General features: G+C 45.1%; 1 protein-coding gene across 1 annotated transcript in view; it reads right to left on the bottom strand.

Moving 5' to 3' along the window:
* Window positions 1–17,457, bottom strand: part of LOC126354438 (uncharacterized) — a 432,827-nt gene that overhangs the window by 6,861 nt on the left and 408,509 nt on the right. Inside the window, exon 6 of the mRNA XM_050004124.1 lies at window positions 4,406–4,598. Within this exon, the coding sequence (XP_049860081.1) occupies window positions 4,406–4,598 (193 nt within the window). The remainder of the gene's footprint in view (window positions 1–4,405; window positions 4,599–17,457) is intronic.

Here is a 17,457-nt window from a genome sequence, read left to right as displayed (position 1 = left end):
TTCCTCGTATTGCTCGAGTTGTTTCAAGGAGATTAGATATAGGCTATACGCTGTTACAATATTTTTCTTCTTTCTCTGTCCATAGGTTTTGAAAGTAGTCTAGCCATGTTCTATCAGAGATATTACTTCACTGTAGAGTAACTCTCTCCTCTGTATGAAAAAAGCTGTTATTCTTTTGCAATCTCTTTTTTGTTACCCATTGACGTAGAATACCAAATTTCCAAGGGATGCCTGCAAAATGTTGATTTTCACTCCTGTTAACAAATGATACTTGTCTTTCATTTTCAGCGTGATCTTGTACGCTTCTGGTTTTGAGATGTTTTAAATAATTATCTACCTTTCTTCTAATCAGCTTTGCTAAGTCTTCATTTCAGACAAGAAGCCTTATTTTGTCTGTATATTTCTTCGCCTTTTTCATGTCTGTTCAGCCGATTTTATTATTAAAAAACTAATTTCTCTCCCATTCTTCATTTACGTTCTGATGTACTGCTGAATCTTTTAACTTTTCATAATTTCTGCTTTCATATTAGTGCCTCGCTCTGCAATCTTGCAGAAGATGTATTTTGAAGACTTCTCTCGGTGAATAACTTTTAAAGTCAACACTGTACTGTTGCATTTTTAATGTAGGTACTCGTACCACCAGGAAATGGCCTGAAAGCATGCTGTACCCTCGCTGTAATTTAGTATCTTGCACTAAAGCTTGTAATTTGTGAGGTTATACTTAATGATTGATCTGCTTCCTCTTGCACACCAGGTGAACTAATGGACACTTTTAGGCCGATAAAACTCATTCCTCAGATTATTAAATGTTGCAAAGTTACTATTATTAATTAATTAATCAAGTGGCACAAATTAAGAGTACAAGAATAAGATGAGCGGGAAGAAGATTCTGCGACCAACATTAAAATGCTTGGTTGGAGAATAGGGAAACTTGTCTAAGCCAAAAAGAAACATGATGATGATGATCTATAGAAGATGTCATTTCAAAATAGTGAAACTCCAAGTGCGCGTTATAATGGCAGAGACTGCAATAACAATAAAAATGTGATAATGACGCACCAGCTGTTATGAATGAAAATATAGCTAAAAGAGAATACAAGTGCACCTGTGCGGCGTAACGCGTTAAGTGACCCAAGATTCTCATCATTCGATGGTCATTGCGGTTTTCTGTCAGGTTCTTGGGCACCCAGCGAGTACTAACTTTACGAAGTTCCAGCGTGTCATTAACAGTATCGTACACCGCACCATAAGAAATGTTGAAGTGCTGCGCTAAGGTTAGCAGCTGCACACGCCGGTCGTTCAAAATTGCTACCCCAATGGCTCCGACATTCTGCCAGGTTGCAGCTGTTACTGGCCGCCCGAAGCGTGGCGAATCATTAAGGTTCACGCTGCCCTCTTGGAGGAAATTACATCACTTGGAGACATTTCTACGGCACATACACTCCTCTCCATACACGCCATGCCCTCTGGCCCATAAATATCGAACACTTCGCCGCTCTTCACAGGTTGTCGACAGTAACATGCGCGCCATGTTTGTTTCGTAGTTCAGGCATGTATCGCTAGAGATGCACAAGAAAACAAGATACTTTCTGTAGCTCAAACTTAAAACTACACTCCTGGAAATTGAAATAAGAACACCGTGAATTCATTGTCCCAGGAAGGGGAAACTTTATTGACACATTCCTGGGGTCAGATACATCACATGATCACACTGACAGAACCACAGGCACATAGACACAGGCAACAGAGCATGCACAATGTCGGCACTAGTACAGTGTATATCCACCTTTCGCAGCAATGCAGGCTGCTATTCTCCCATGGAGACGATCGTAGAGATGCTGGATGTAGTCCTGTGGAACGGCTTGCCATGCCATTTCCACCTGGCGCCTCAGTTGGACCAGCGTTCGTGCTGGACGTGCAGACCGCGTGAGACGACGCTTCATCCAGTCCCAAACATGCTCAATGGGGGACAGATCCGGAGATCTTGCTGGCCAGGGTAGTTGACTTACACCTTCTAGAGCACGTTGGGTGGCACGGGATACATGCGGACGTGCATTGTCCTTTTGGAACAGCAAGTTCCCTTGCCGGTCTAGGAATGGTAGAACGATGGGTTCGATGACGGTTTGGATGTACCGTGCACTATTCAGTGTCCCCTCGACGATCACCAGAGGTGTACGGCCAGTGTGGGAGATCGCTCCCCACACCATGATGCCGGGTTGTGGCCCTGTGTGCGTCGGTCGTATGCAGTCCTGATTGTGGCGCTCACCTGCACGGCGCCAAACACGCATACGACCATCATTGGCACCAAGGCAGAAGCAAGTATGGTGGGTCTGACACACCTGTGTCAATGTGTTCTTCTTTCCATTTCCAGGAGTGTATATCGTCATGAAATTTCAGCATTTCAGCTGCATTAGAGGGAAGAATCAAATTATTGTGCTTCACTTTCCGGTCCTCCTTCGTAGAAGTTACTTCAGACGTTACAGAGATACGCAGTTATGTTATACCACTGTCTTTTCACCCCCAATTTTCCCCCCCCCCCCTCTCACACACACTTTCTTCTAGCGCACGAATGTTATCGGAACTGTCACCAATGACCCTAACGTCCCAGAAATGTATGGATTCGATACTAATACCAGTCGCTTTCGAATATTTTTTACATGTCGTGGGTTCTCACCCCCACCCTGGAGAGGTAGTAGGGGGATGGTTGTACTACCTCAGGCAGCTTCGGGGCTGCCCACGCAGTAACTTTAGAAATCTTCATCGTAATCAGATGAATGATATAAGAACGTAATAAGAACGCACAGAACACGAATAAACATGAAAGGATGGTGTTATTCGTCTACAGGGTGCCCGCCTCCCCCTCTCCTCTAAAAACCAAAACACTGATATGCCTTAGGGACAGGTTCCTTACCCCACAAAAAGAAAAAAAAACTAGTAAATATGGATGCTAATGTATAGCATCTCATGACAAATTTTATTATGACACAGATTAGTTTAAAAATCTGGTGAAGTCACCTACATCCACAAAACATTGGGCTCGTCATTCATTAGGATAAAAATCACAGGTTCACTTTCTTGTAACATACTTTATTTTAGGAAACAAAAGTTAAATCCTATCATAACTGTTGTAATTCTAGTGTTCAGTTTCTCTAATTTTCATCTACATTCGTTTTAACTGATATATAAACGTTTTATTAAGATCGTATTCTGAAAAAGGAACTCTAATTTTCTTTTATTGTTTTAAGAAGTATTATGTACTACGGGATATAAAAAGTACACTACTATTGTCTGATTTTTTGTTATATACCGTCATTATCATTATTAATTCGTTGCCTTATGAAAATAATTTGAAGGATTTACTGATAATGGTTAGGCTAGGCATCAACATTTGTTAAACATTGTAATTCGTTCTATTTTGTGTAAAAAAAAGTTTAGAAAATACCAATGTTATTTACTTTTATTAACAAATGAAAAAGTTAATTAACACATATGAATTACAGTTTATTAATGAAAATATTTTCATTTTTAATATTACCAATAGCATGAGTATGTAAGTATTCAAGACATATTAAACGTTAGTACAAAATGTGAAACATCAAACAGAAAGTGAATTAAGTTCTTTATATATCGTGACTGAGTAGTACTACTGATGAATATCATCTCTGTTCATTTAACATTAAGGCGTTTCACACGCTTTCGTCGAATTTAAATTTATTTTCATGTGATTAATATTCAAAAAGATACGGTATTATTTTATAAAAAGATGTTATTGAACATTTGTTAATTAACATTTCCATTTCATAATATAAATAGTATTTAAATAAAGAAAAATGATTTTATGATCGAATGAAATTAAGGTCCTCACACATACAACATCTATACGCCATGAATTCATCTATCTGCGATTCTTTGCATTCTAGTAGTAGCACTCTTACCTCTTTGGATCTTCGAAGACGATTTTTTCGGTCATTTTTTGGAACTGCTACATACAGATTTACGGAATTGAGGGATACTGTCCTTTAAACTGTGCAAGTATGAGGAAACTTCTAGTGATTTCTATGACTGTACGTCGGTTGTAATATTGTGGCCTTCAGAATACCCGAGCAGCAAAAATCTTGGTTGTATTGCCGAGAAGTTCAACTAAGCTAATTCAGCTGCTGCTATTTATGAAATAAACGTGACCTGTGATGATAATTACTTAACAGAATTCGTTATTGAGTCATGAAGGTGATAACAGCGTCGTTAGACAATGGATACCTGACATTCATTCCTCGTGTTGTTATCACAGAGCTTAAGCAAAACATTGCAAGTAGAGCATTGTATCTCCACATTAGCAGAGTACGGGACACAGTTTCAAAGCAGGGATAAAAGAAAGCAGCTGGAGCGATGGGAGAGCGATCCTCACCCACGACGAGGGACTCCCGCGTCTCGACCAGCGGCTCTGCGTCCGGGCCGCCGCCCGCGGTGACCGTCGCCTGGCATCGAACCCGCAGCCGGCCGTCAGCGGAGAAGTGGCGCTCGGACACGACGAGGCGCAGCCCGGACACGGCGGCCGTCAGCCCGTGCTGCTGCACAGACGCCTCCAGCGCCGGCGGCACCTGCCGACACGCCTGCGTCACCAGGGCGCCCACTCTGCTGCCCAAACTGCACTCTTATAATGGTCACATCCTACAGATGGCGACGTGCACAACAGTACGAACACCACGCTGCTGCTTTCTTTCCTATATTGGTAAAAAACTGAAGTCTAACAAAAAGAGAAGTTGATATGTTGAAAGTTTGACACAGTGCCACATTGCTTACTCTCAACAAAGGTCCAAGCATACGGAATAGAGTCTCAGATTTGTGAACGGATCTAAGACTTCTTAAGTAGCAGATGGTGAACGGGAAGTAAGGGCTAAAGAGCTACAGAACATACAAAAAAAATTGTGAAAATGTAATTTTTTTACAAATGCTTTAAGTAACTTCTCCCATTTATACGAGATGTACAACTTTGTTTCCGTCGTTTTCTCCCCAACGTTTGAGGCTTTGGAAGTGGTTTATTTCAATGGTTCAAATGGCTCTGAGCACTATGGGACTCAACTGCTGTGGTCATAAGTCCCCTAGAACTTAGAACTACTTAAACCTAACTAACTTAAGCACATGACACACATCCATGCCCGAGACAGGATTCGAACCTGCGACCGTAGCAGTCGCGCGGTTCCGGACTGAGTGCCTAGAACCGCTAGATCACAGCGGCCGGCGTTTATTTCAATAAATGATGATGAGGGATCCTAGGCGGGTCAGAAAAATATCGGGGGTGTTTAACAAGAATACTTTTACTTGAAAGAATACTTTCGCAGGAGAGCTTCTGTAATGTTTGGAAGGTAGGAGACGAGAAACTGGCAGAAGTAAAGCTGTGAGGGCCTAGCCTGAGTCGTGCTTGGGTAGCTCAGATGGTAGAGCACTTGCCCGCGAAAGGCAAAGGTCCCGAGTTCGAATCTCGGTCGGGCAGATTAACTGCCAGGAAGTTTCATATCAGTGCACACTCCGCTGCAGAGTGAGAATCTCATTCTGAATACTTTTACTTCTTCAATTTCCCTACTGGATCGGGTCGTTGGCTCTGGCTGAAGGGTAGTTATGAGACCCAACCTGTTAATTAAAACTGCCCCTTCACTAATTTTGCGTAATATTTAATAGCTAAATAGTGTTCAGGAAACTGATCACTACTATACAAACAAGGATAGCATTCAACAGCTTTATTGAACAATCATCTTCCTAACATCAAACTGAACAATGGCATACATTTCTTAGTGATAAAATTAAGCTAGTATTGGTAATGGCCCTTAAATTCCAAAACTAACTCTTAAAGTCGGATAATGGATATGTACTTGTTATTTTCTACTCTCTCCGCTTTTCAGACGGCATAAAATACGTTTGACAAACCTACTTCAATTACCAAATTCTCAATAAGAGGGTGGCTGGAAAACTGAGCTCTGGTAATCACAGGCGTGCGTAATGCCGGATTAAATGCCGAAGCTGAGCATCACGTTGCCAAATGCAGCGTCGTGGATAGGTCAGCAGGCTGCCGATGGCGTCTGCGCCGTCGAGGAGCCTCATTTGTAACGAAAATGAATTTATTTTCGCAAACTGTCTTCCTGTTCGTAAACTCCTATTCAAAAGCTAATTGTGCTCTCTTTCCAATCGTCTCGCACTCGTTAAGGCGGGACTCACCAGCCCAAAGACGGAATCCAGTAACGTCTTCAATAAAGTGTGGCTCAAGGAAATTGCTCTGCTCCTGTCTGCTTTCTGCGAGACAGTATTCCCAACTGTAATTGGCGGAATCAGCCTGTCTCTAACAGTAAAACACAACAGTTCTCCTAACTGCATACTAGTTTCAGTTGCAACTGGCAGACTTATTCAAAGTTCTGCACAGCACACTGAAAAGAATTTACTCTCCTACAGCTGAGCCAAAAGCACGACGTCCGCTCGCTGCAGGAGCTAAGACACTTCTCCTCGATAACGGCTCCAAAAGCTTCCCTCAGCAAAAATCAGCACCTCCACACTATTTTTAGAGCTGGCCAATCATGTGGCTCTAAACCAGCACAGTTCGCCCCCACTATTATTTCCTGGCTTCTTCCAGCCTATCAAAAAATTCCGCGCCTTACTACGCGTAGAATGTTCTGGAACAAACTCAAAATTCCGTTCAAAATTGAACCCACCAATCGTGTCTCTCTGTTCGCCCTCGCGCGGGGAAAGGTCATTGCAGTAGCTTAACCGCGTTTCTTAGAAAGCCCCAGAAAACGTTAAGACTCGTGGGAAGGCTCCGTTAGGCGCCAGCTCATCTCGACATAGTGGCAAGTGCGTAACGGCCAGCGCCAACGAGGCGCCGTCCCTCGAAGGCCTGCCTCTGTTGTCCACGCAATGGGTGCCTACCTGCACCGGCGGCGCGTCTCCCCCAGTGGGACGCTTTCGCATGCCGACTCGTAAAGGTCGGTTGTAAACTTCCGCACCCCTCTGACCTGCCTCTGAGCAGTGCCGCTCGTCCGCTCCAGCCAAACTCCGTGAAAATATGCGAATTTCTTAAAGCTGATACGCGTCTTATGCCGTCTGATACTCCCTATATTAATTTCAATAGGCCGATTGCCTGATAAATAACGTACACTCCTGGAAATGGAAAAAAGAACACATTGACACCGGTGTGTCAGACCCACCATACTTGCTCCGGACACTGCGAGAGGGCTGTACAAGCAATGATCACACCCACGGCACAGCGGACACACCAGGAACCGCGGTGTTGGCCGTCGAATGGCGCTAGCTGCGCAGCATTTGTGCACCGCCGCCGTCAGTGTCAGCCAGTTTGCCGTGGCATACGGAGCTCCATCGCAGTCTTTAACACTGGTAGCATGCCGCGACAGCGTGGACGTGAACCGTATGTGCAGTTGACGGACTTTGAGCGAGGGCGTATAGTGGGCATGCGGGAGGCCGGGTGGACGTACCGCACTCGGGGCGTGAGGTCTCCGCAGTACATCGATGTTGTCGCCAGTGGTCGGCGGAAGGTGCACGTGCCCGTCGACCTGGGACCGGACCGCAGCGACGCACGGATGCACGCCAAGACCGTAGGATCCTACGCAGTGCCGTAGGGGACCGCACCGCCACTTCCCAGCAAATTAGGGACACTGTTGCTCCTGGGGTATCGGCGAGGACCATTCGCAACCGTCTCCATGAAGCTGGGCTACGGTCCCGCACACCGTTAGGCCGTCTTCCGCTCACGCCCCAACATCGTGCAGCCCACCTCCAGTGGTGTCGCGACAGGCGTGAATGGAGGGACGAATGGAGACGTGTCGTCTTCAGCGATGAGAGTGGCTTCTGCCTTGGTGCCAATGATGGTCGTATGCGTGTTTGGCGCCGTGCAGGTGAGCGCCACAATCAGGACTGCATACGACCGAGGCACACAGGGCCAACACCCGGCATCATGGTGTGGGGAGCGATCTCCTACACTGGCCGTACACCTCTGGTGATCGTCGAGGGGACACTGAATAGTGCACGGTACATCCAAACCGTCATCGAACCCATCGTTCTACCATTCCTAGACCGGCAAGGGAACTTGCTGTTCCAACAGGACAATGCACGTCCGCATGTATCCTGTACCACCCAACGTGCTCTAGAAGGTGTAAGTCAACTACCCTGGCCAGCAAGATCTCCGGATCTGTCCCCCATTGAGCATGTTTGGGACTGGATGAAGCGTCGTCTCACGCGGTCTGCACGTCCAGCACGAACGCTGGTCCAACTGAGACGCCAGGTGGAAATGGCATGGCAAGCCGTTCCACAGGACTACATCCAGCATCTCTACAATCGTCTCCATGGGAGAATAGCAGCCTGCATTGCTGCGAAAGGTGGATATACACTGTACTAGTGCCGACATTGTGCATGCTCTGTTGCCTGTGTCTATGTGCCTGTGGTTCTGTCAGTGTGATCATGTGATGTATCTGACCCCAGGAATGTGTCAATAACGTTTCCCCTTCCTGGGACAATGAATTCACGGTGTTCTTATTTCAATTTCCAGGAGTGTACCAACCGATATCTAACTGTACATTATTATATTACAGTAAGGTGCCAAATTGTGCTACCTTACAGCTTCAATGAAACAAACTGCATACATATGTACCATTCAAAGTATTTTCCATCGCTGCCATATTTCGGGCAGTATATGCACCTGGCAAAGAAGAAATTGTTCATCTTTTGAAGCGATCCACGAATAGATCTAATCTGTGGCTACTTCATGAGATCGGAAGCGTTAGTCAGCCTGGCCATACGCCATTGATCTAAACAGGTGATAGTAAGAGGGAGCAATGTCTGGAGAATATGGCGGGTGTGGTAGGATTACCCATTTTAACGTTTCGAAGTACGTTTTGACCTCTTTCGCAACGTGAGGTCGAGCGTTGTCGTGCTGCAAAATAACTTTATCGTGCCTCTCGCTGTAATGCGGCCGTTTGTTTTTCAATGCTATGCTCAAACGCATTAAACGCATTCGATAACGCGCACCTGTTGGTTTTAACACCTCATAGTATACGACGCCGAGCTGGTCCCACCAAATGCACAGCATGATCTTGGAGCCGTGAATATTCTGATTGGCCGTCGATTTGGAAGTATGGCTGGGATATTCCAATGATGTTTTTGCGTTTAGGGTTTTCGTAATGAACCCATTTTGCGTCCCCGGTCACAACGCGATGCAGAAATCCCTTCCGTTTTTGCCTCCGAAGTTCACAAACAGACAAACATCGCTCAATGTTTCTTGGTTTCAGCTCACACGGGACCCAAGTACCTCCTTTCCAAATCGTGTCCATAGCCTTGAGACATTTTGAAATGGCTTCCTGTGTCACTCCCACTAATCGAGCCCATTCTTCTTGAGTCTGACGCGAGTCTTCACTCAGCAATGTCAACAATTCTGCATCTGCGAAACCATTCTCTCTTCCACCACTATACCGGTGTACGACGTTAAAACCACCGTTCTTCAAGCGTTGAAACCACTCACAACACGTTATTTCACTAACGGCTTCCTTACCGTACATACTTGAGAGCATTCGATGAGACTTAACCGCTGTTTTCTTCATATTGAAACAAAACAGTAACACCTCCTGCAAATGACGAGAATTAGGCTCGTAAACAGACATTTTCAGTCAAGAACAACGTTGTGATCAGACTCAAATCGAGTAATGTTTGAATGAGGTTACGCTGTGCGAGGTCAAGGCTAACTGCCTGTCGTCTGCGATCTGTTTCTTTCGACCGCTACTTGCCGTTGCCGCCACCTATTGGCAAACGGCGGAAGCAAAGTTGTATATCTTGTATACGAAAAATTATATCCTCCATATGACCACCAAGGTCGCGTGGCAACGAGCAACGCGTTCACTGAAGTTCTCGATGATGAGTTCACAAACATCTGATGGGGTGCCGTTGATAACACTTTTCATTTCGTATGGCAACTGGTGTATTACTTGTGGTTGCTCATGTACACTTTTGATTTCACAAATCCCCCAGGCCATTCCTGGTTGCCATGCAAAGAAATAATTTTTTGACGAAACTTTTCATTCAGCAGAGCAATCGCTTCACGGGTTATGTGAAATGTTGCACCAGCTTGTTGACACCAAACGAATCTATCAGAAAACATGTTTTCGTAGCGGTCGCCGTTCGCAGTGACAACAGCTTCCTCATCACTTTCAGAAAAGTACGAGCCGATCCCCATTCCTCCAGCCCAGAATCCACACCCCGTAGTCGTTCGTTGTAGGTGCATGCAGTCCTCCTCAGTCACTCGCGGATTTTCGCTACGCCTCAGCAAGCCGTGGTGGCCGAGCGGTTCTAGGCGCTTTTGTCCGGAACCGCGCGACTGCAACGGTCGCAGGTTCGAATCCTGCCTCCGGCATGGATGTGTGTGATGTCCTTAGGTTATTGAGGTTTGAATAGTTCTAAGTTCTAGGGGACTGATGACGTCAGATGTTAAGTCCCATAGTGCTCAGAGCCATCTGAACCATTTTTAAGCCACCCCATACACAGAAGTTTTGGTTACTGACGCACCCACTGAGGTGGAAATGCACCTCATCTGAAAAAACTTATTCTTTTTCTCAAGTTCTTGTTCTCCGCTTGCTGATCCAAGACTCATTGAGCAAATCGATGTCTCTTTCCAAGATCTGCAGGCTTTAACATGTGTTACTTGAATCTTGCCCGCATCTCGTGGTCGTGCGGTAGCTTTCTCGCTTCCCACGCCTGGGTTCCCGGGTTCGATTCCCGGCGGGGTCAGGGATTTTCTCTGCCTCGTGATGGCTGGGTGTTGTGTGATGTCCTTAGGTTAGTTAGGTTTAAGTAGTTCTAAGTTCTAGGGCACTGATGGCCATAGATGTTAAGTCCCATAGTGCTCAGAGCCATTTGAACCATTTCAACCACTTGCATCTTGTACGCATGCATTTACAGATCTTTGGAATACATTTCATGCAATGAACTTGGAGATAAATTCAGTTGTTGTGCTAGTCGGCAAACTGATTTTCTGGGGCTTGGGGTCGCATAGTCAAGCACGACAGCAAAGTTTTCTTGTGTTCGAATAGAACGCGGTCGTCCTATTTTCTATACGTTTGAGAAAGAACCCGTGGTCTCAAACTTCCGGATCAACTTCCGAACTGATGATTCGGTGGGTGCAACATTACGTCTGAGTGTCACACGCAATTCACAAACGTTTGCCGTGGGACTTTCACTGTTTTTGTAATAAGTTTTTATCACTTGGGCACGTTGCTCACTTGTCATTTGCTCTATGATGAAAATAAACATCAAACAACAAGGCTCATCACACAAAAGCTGTCAAGCTGATAACGGGAATGATTATAGGCAACGAACATGGAAAAAATCCATGATTCTCAACCGTCCTATAACCAATAGTTCAAAATTCAAATTCGTTCTTACTTCCCGGATGCCCATTAGAACCCAGTATTTTGTCCTGGGTGGCGAGTGTTCAACGGAGATTAAGCTATCGTAAGGAAGCTGTAAGCAACAGATGTGCATTCGACCAGCGTTGGCATTCAGTAGTGGACGCGAGGGCGTAATGTGTAAATTCTATTGTGTCACAAATCGTAGTGAGGCAATGTCTCTCAATCAAGTGTTCAGCACATACTGAAGAATGTTTTGAAGCAGAGAAAAGAGGATGGAAAATGTAAGCTACACATCTCGTCTGTCAAATAAAATCAACGGCGCATGGACGCCTGCCGTAACTTGAATGAACTGTAAAACGTTGACAATTCTTTACTGCAAAAGTCTCATAAGAACGAACCTTCCACACGTCGTCAAAGTTCAGAAGTCACATGAAGGCAGAATATTTTGACGACATAACCATCATTGAAGCCAATACGACGTGACTTCAGCAACATTCCAAAGAAGTACTATTCTCCATGTTTCAAATAGTTGTAAAAACGTTCTGTTCGTTTTACTTCAACCTGAAGCATTAAAACCACTATCTTAACTTCTCTCTACTTTTGCTAATCCGGTTGCGAACGTTTCAGACTGACGGGAGTACATAAAGGATATGAGTGTTAAAGTGAACAGTAATGAGTATATAAAGGATCTGAGTTTTAGGGTGAACAGTAATCGGTGGCTGTTCCCTGATGAGTCTGTAGTGTAAGGAAATGTGTAGCCGTTGAATGCCTCTATGAGGATAGATTTCTGTTTGGTGCGATAAGTTGTAGCTTGCTCCGAATGTAGAAAAATGTAATTGGGTGCAAATGGGTGGGGGAAAAAGAATCGTACGTTCTTCGAATGTAGTATGAGTAGGTGTGCTGGCTTCTTGGTAAACTCACAACAATTACATACCTAAGCGTAACGTTGCAGAGCGACATGAAATGGAACGAGCACGTAAGGTCAGTTGTAGGGAAGGCGAATACTCGACTTCGGTTTACTAGCAGAATACTAGGATGACTTATGTCACCCGACATAAAGGAGACCACGTACAGGACACTTGTGTGATCCGTTACTCGTACTCGTCGGGTCTCTGGGATACGCATCAGGTCGGATGAAAGGAAGCCATAGAAGGAATTCAAAGGCACGCTGTTAAATACGTTCAGTTAACAAGTGAATATTGGGGAGTGTTCTGTGAACTCAGATGGGAGTCCCTGAGAGGAAAAGGACGTTCGAAACGTTATTGAGGAAATGTAGCGAACCGGCATTTGTGACCGAATGGAGAACGACCCAATTGCAACCAGAAAACATCGCTCGTAAGGACCGCGAAAACAAGATAGGAGAAAATAGGGCTCATACTGGATATAGACAGCCGTTTTCCCCATCTCCATTTGTGACTGGAAAAGAAAACGGAATGGTTAACCACGCTCAACTACTGTAACATCTGCTGCGACTCACTACTGGCCATTAAAATTGCTACACCAAGAAGAAATGCAAATGATAAACGGGCATTCAACGGACAAATATATTACACTACAACTGACATGTCATTACATTGTCACGCAATTTGGGTGTATAGATCCTGGGAAATCAGTACCCAGAACAACCATCTCTGGCCAACAGGGCATCATTAAGAGTAGTGACTGGCGTATTGTGACGAGCCAGTTGTTCGGCCACCATTGACCAGACGTTTTCAGTTGGTGGGAGATCTGCAAAATGTGCTGGCCAGGGCAGCAGTCGAACGTTTTCTGTATCCAGAAAGGCCCGTACAGGACCTGCAACATGCGATCGTGCATTATCCTGCTGAAATGTAGGGTTGCGCAGGGATCGAATGAAGGGTAGAGCCACGGGTCGTAACAAATCTGAAATGTAACATCCACTGTCCAAAGTGCCGTCACTGCGAACAAGAGGTGACCGAGACGTGTAACCAATGGCACCCCATACCATCATGCCGGGTGATACGCCAGAATGGCGATGACGAATACACGCTTCCAATGTGCGTTCACCGCGATGTCGCCAATCACTGATGTGACCACCACGATGCTGTAAACAGAACCTGGATTCATCCGACAAAATGACGTTTTGCCATTCGTGCACCCAGGTTCGTCGTTGAGTACAACATCGCAGACGCTCCTGTCTGTGATGCAGCCACGATCTCCGAGCTGATTGTCCATGCTACTGCAAACGTCGTCGAACTGTACGTGGAGATGGTTGTTTTCTTGCAAACGTCCCCATATGTTGACTCAAGGATCGCGACGTGGCTGCACGATCCGTTACAGCCGTGCGGAATAGATACCTGTCATCTCGACTGCTAGTGATACGAGGCTGTTGGGATCCAGCACGGCGTTCCGTATTACCTTCCTGGATCCACCGATTCCATATTCTGCTAACAGTCATTGGATCTCGACCAACGCGAGCAGCAATGTCGCGATGCGATAAACCGCAATCCTTACAGGCTACAATCCGACCTTTATCAAAGTCGGAAACGTGATGGTACGCATGTCTCCTTCTTACACGAGGCATCACAACAACGTTTCACCAGGCAACGCCGGTCAACTGCTGCTTGTGTATGAGAAATCGGAAACTTTCCTCATGTCAGCACGTTGTAGGTGTCGCCACCGGCGCCAACCTTCTGTGAATGCTCTGAAAAGCTAATCATTTGCATATCACAGCATCTTCTTCCGGTCAGTTAAATTTCGTGTCAGTAGCACGTCATCTTCGTGGTGTAGATTATTTAATGGCCAGTAGTGTAATAACGTCGAGCCATATACACCTGCTGGGACGGCTACCTGCTACCTATCACTGCATACCTTGCTCACGTCCCGTAATCGTTAAAATAATGAAACCCTCGTCTGAATTTTATGTTGTCTGCATAGGAATCATGAAATGAATTACATTTCCGACAACGCTCTGAATGGCTCACCTCAACATCTCAACACTGCCATCTGTCTTTTCTTTTTGAAAAAGCTGTCGTCTTCCATCTCACATAGTTTGGCCACAGTAGGTGATAAAGGTCTACCTGGCTACTCATCGCCACCAAGTAGGTCTGTTGGCAGTACTCTCGGTCAGACGGTACAGCGCGGCGCTCAGGAAGCACGATTGCCGCTCCCAGCGGTGCTGGCCTGGAGGTGTCTGGGAAGATCCTCCTGGGAGCGTGTGAGGAGAAGACGGGACGTGGCGCCAGCGGCACTGCGGCTCCCTGAGGTGTTCTCGGTAGCCTTCAATTGAAGAACACAGCCCGCAGCGCGCCACCCCTCAGGTTCCCGTTCAGCATCCGCCGACAACGCTGCTAGTAATTCTATGTACGACCATTTTATTACTATGACACTCTAGCGAAATACGTCTGTGGGTGAAAAAGTTTTGCCTCCTACGCCATAAAAAATTTAATACTGAAGCTGTAAGACCAGACGTAGTGAAGACCATCACCCGAGCTGACCCCCACAAAACACTACCGATCAGCATAGTCACCATGCATTTGTGCACGTTTCAGCTGTAATTGAACGCAGGCGTGGAAAGCAGGTCGCAAAAATTCTGGGTTTGCCTTTCGAGCTACGATTTTAGAGCTGCTTCGAGCGCAGCCAATGAAAAGTGTCTCAACCAGCCTCAGCTTATAAAAAAGAAGTTATCTGTTACACCCATTTAAACTGAACTTAAATAAATGATCTAAGTAAATAAACATACTGGGTGATCAAAAATTCAGTAAAAGTTTGAAAAGAGAATAAATCACTGAATAATGTAGATAGAGAGGTACAAATTGACACACATGCTTGGAATACAAACATTCAAAAAATGTCCGACAGATGGCGCTTCATCTGATCAGAATAGCAATAATTAGCATAACAAAGTAAGACAAAGCAAAGATTATGTTCTTTACAGGAAATGCTCAATATGTCCACCATCATTCCTCAACAATAGCTGTAGTCGAGGAATATGTTGTGAACAGCACTGTAAAGCATGTCCGGAGTTATGGCGTCGGATGTTGTCTTTCAGCATCCCTCGAGATGTCGGTCGATCACGATACACTTGCGACTTCAGGTAACCCCAAAGCCAGTAATCGCACAGACGGAGGTCTGGGGACATGGGAAGCCAAGCGTGACGAAAGTGGCAACTGAGCACACGATCATCACCAAATGACGTGTGCATGAGATGCGTCTAGCAATACTACCTTTTTTTTCTTTTGGTTGTATTAAAACCTAATGTCATTCCAAGCACGTGTGTCCATTTTTACCTCTCTATCTACATTATTCCGTAGTTTATTTTCACATTTATACTGACTTTTTGATCACCCGATATTTACTGTATTATAATCTAACAAATTATCTTTTCCTATACTCTTATTTGACCCATTATTTTAGTGTTTTAATGTTTGTTGGCAAAACATTCCCAGAGGTCATCAAAGGCTGTAGTAGTTTCTTAGTTTCTTGATATCCTATGCGGCGTCCGAGGAAAATATGATTAATGTCTTGCTCACTGCCGCGTTCACACGAAGAAGATGCAACCATGTTGAGGTGTTAGAGATGTTGCCGAGATCTCCCGTGATTGAAGCGAAGTTTTGCCCTAGTCATTAGAAAGCTTTTGCTATATCTCCAAGTTTGGTATCAAGGACGCGATGGGAGATTAGGCATTTCGGCATGGTGTCTCCGCTTAATTTTGTGACATTGTACTAGATTTCAGTTCCAATGGGCCGTGATACAGTCCTTGTGGTATGAAGGATATTGTCAGGTGGCACTTTATCGTATTTCACTGAACTAGTGTACACAGTTTCCTTGGCCATAGTATGTACTTTTTCATTTCCTTTTAATCCGCTGTGAGCTTTCACCTGTAACATTACGGTCGTCTTTTTTACGCTGGAAAGCTATTGCACTGCTTCTATGATCCGAAACACCAGCTTTTGGTATTGTTGACATCGTTGCACTGCAACATCATCAATGCTGAGCGCGAGTCAGATAAAATAATGATTGTTTCTTCTTGCAGTTCTTTTGTGTATTGGAGTCCCTCTAAAATAGGAGTTCTGCAGTAATTATGGAAGCAACTTCCGGGAGCTTGAATTTGCGTCTTTCTCTTCCGATCCAAATGTGTGGCTCTGTCTTGCGATGGCCATGCTGTGAGGTTATCAGGAGAGTGAACCTTTACTGAATGGAAGGTACGTCTTAATATTCAGCTTCACTAAGGTGTTAACCACACTTTGCTGAAGAAGTTCATATTTTGAGAAGTGGCGACATATTCACGGGGAGAAGAAACATGAAACTAAAATTCTGCTCAGGGTGATATTTTTTCCTTAATACAAAGCCTACCTGCATAGCACACTGTAGTGGGATCAGTAACCTATGTTTTGTAATTGAGAAACGGACATTGTAGGTAAACTGCTCAGTGGCCCGATGGCTGATAAAATGATTCGAGGAATGCGGCGCGTTGGAGTTCACAACCCACAGCGAAATCTATGTGACCACACGTCATACGTCCAGAAACAAAACCCTGAATTTTTCAAAACAAGTTTCGATACCTGACTTCAACGATGGCGCAAATGTGCACAATGCATGGTGACTACCCGTATGTTGAACAGTAGTTTCAGGCTATGATCTATATTAGATGGTTCAAATGGCTCTGAGCACTATGGGACTTCTGAGGTCATCAGTCCCCTAGAACTTAGAACTACTTAAACCCAACTAACCTAAGGACATCACACACATCCATGTCCGAGGCAGGATATGAACCTGCGACCGTAACGGTCACGCGGTTCCAGACTGCAGCGCCTAGAACCGCTCGGCCACCCCGGCCGACGATCTATATTAATTCCATCGTTATGTAAGTTCATTATTAATTTATTTACGACACGGGAGACATTAATTATTCATCCATCTTCCTATGCTATTCAATGTAATACACATAAATTCCGAGGAAGGGGAGGATGAGCTCTGATGCCACTTTTAATCATATTCCAGATGTGTTCGATCGAGTTCAGATCTGGCGAGTTGGGAGGCGCGGGGCAGTGTACCAATTGTAAATAGCCACTGTGTTCCTGGAACCACTCCATGACACTCCTGGCCT

This window comes from Schistocerca gregaria, chromosome 3 (genome assembly GCF_023897955.1).
Source record: "Schistocerca gregaria isolate iqSchGreg1 chromosome 3, iqSchGreg1.2, whole genome shotgun sequence".
Classification (NCBI taxonomy): Eukaryota; Metazoa; Arthropoda; class Insecta; order Orthoptera; family Acrididae; genus Schistocerca; species Schistocerca gregaria.
Note: the sequence above shows the minus strand (reverse complement) of the source record. Positions and strands in the feature narration are given on the sequence as shown.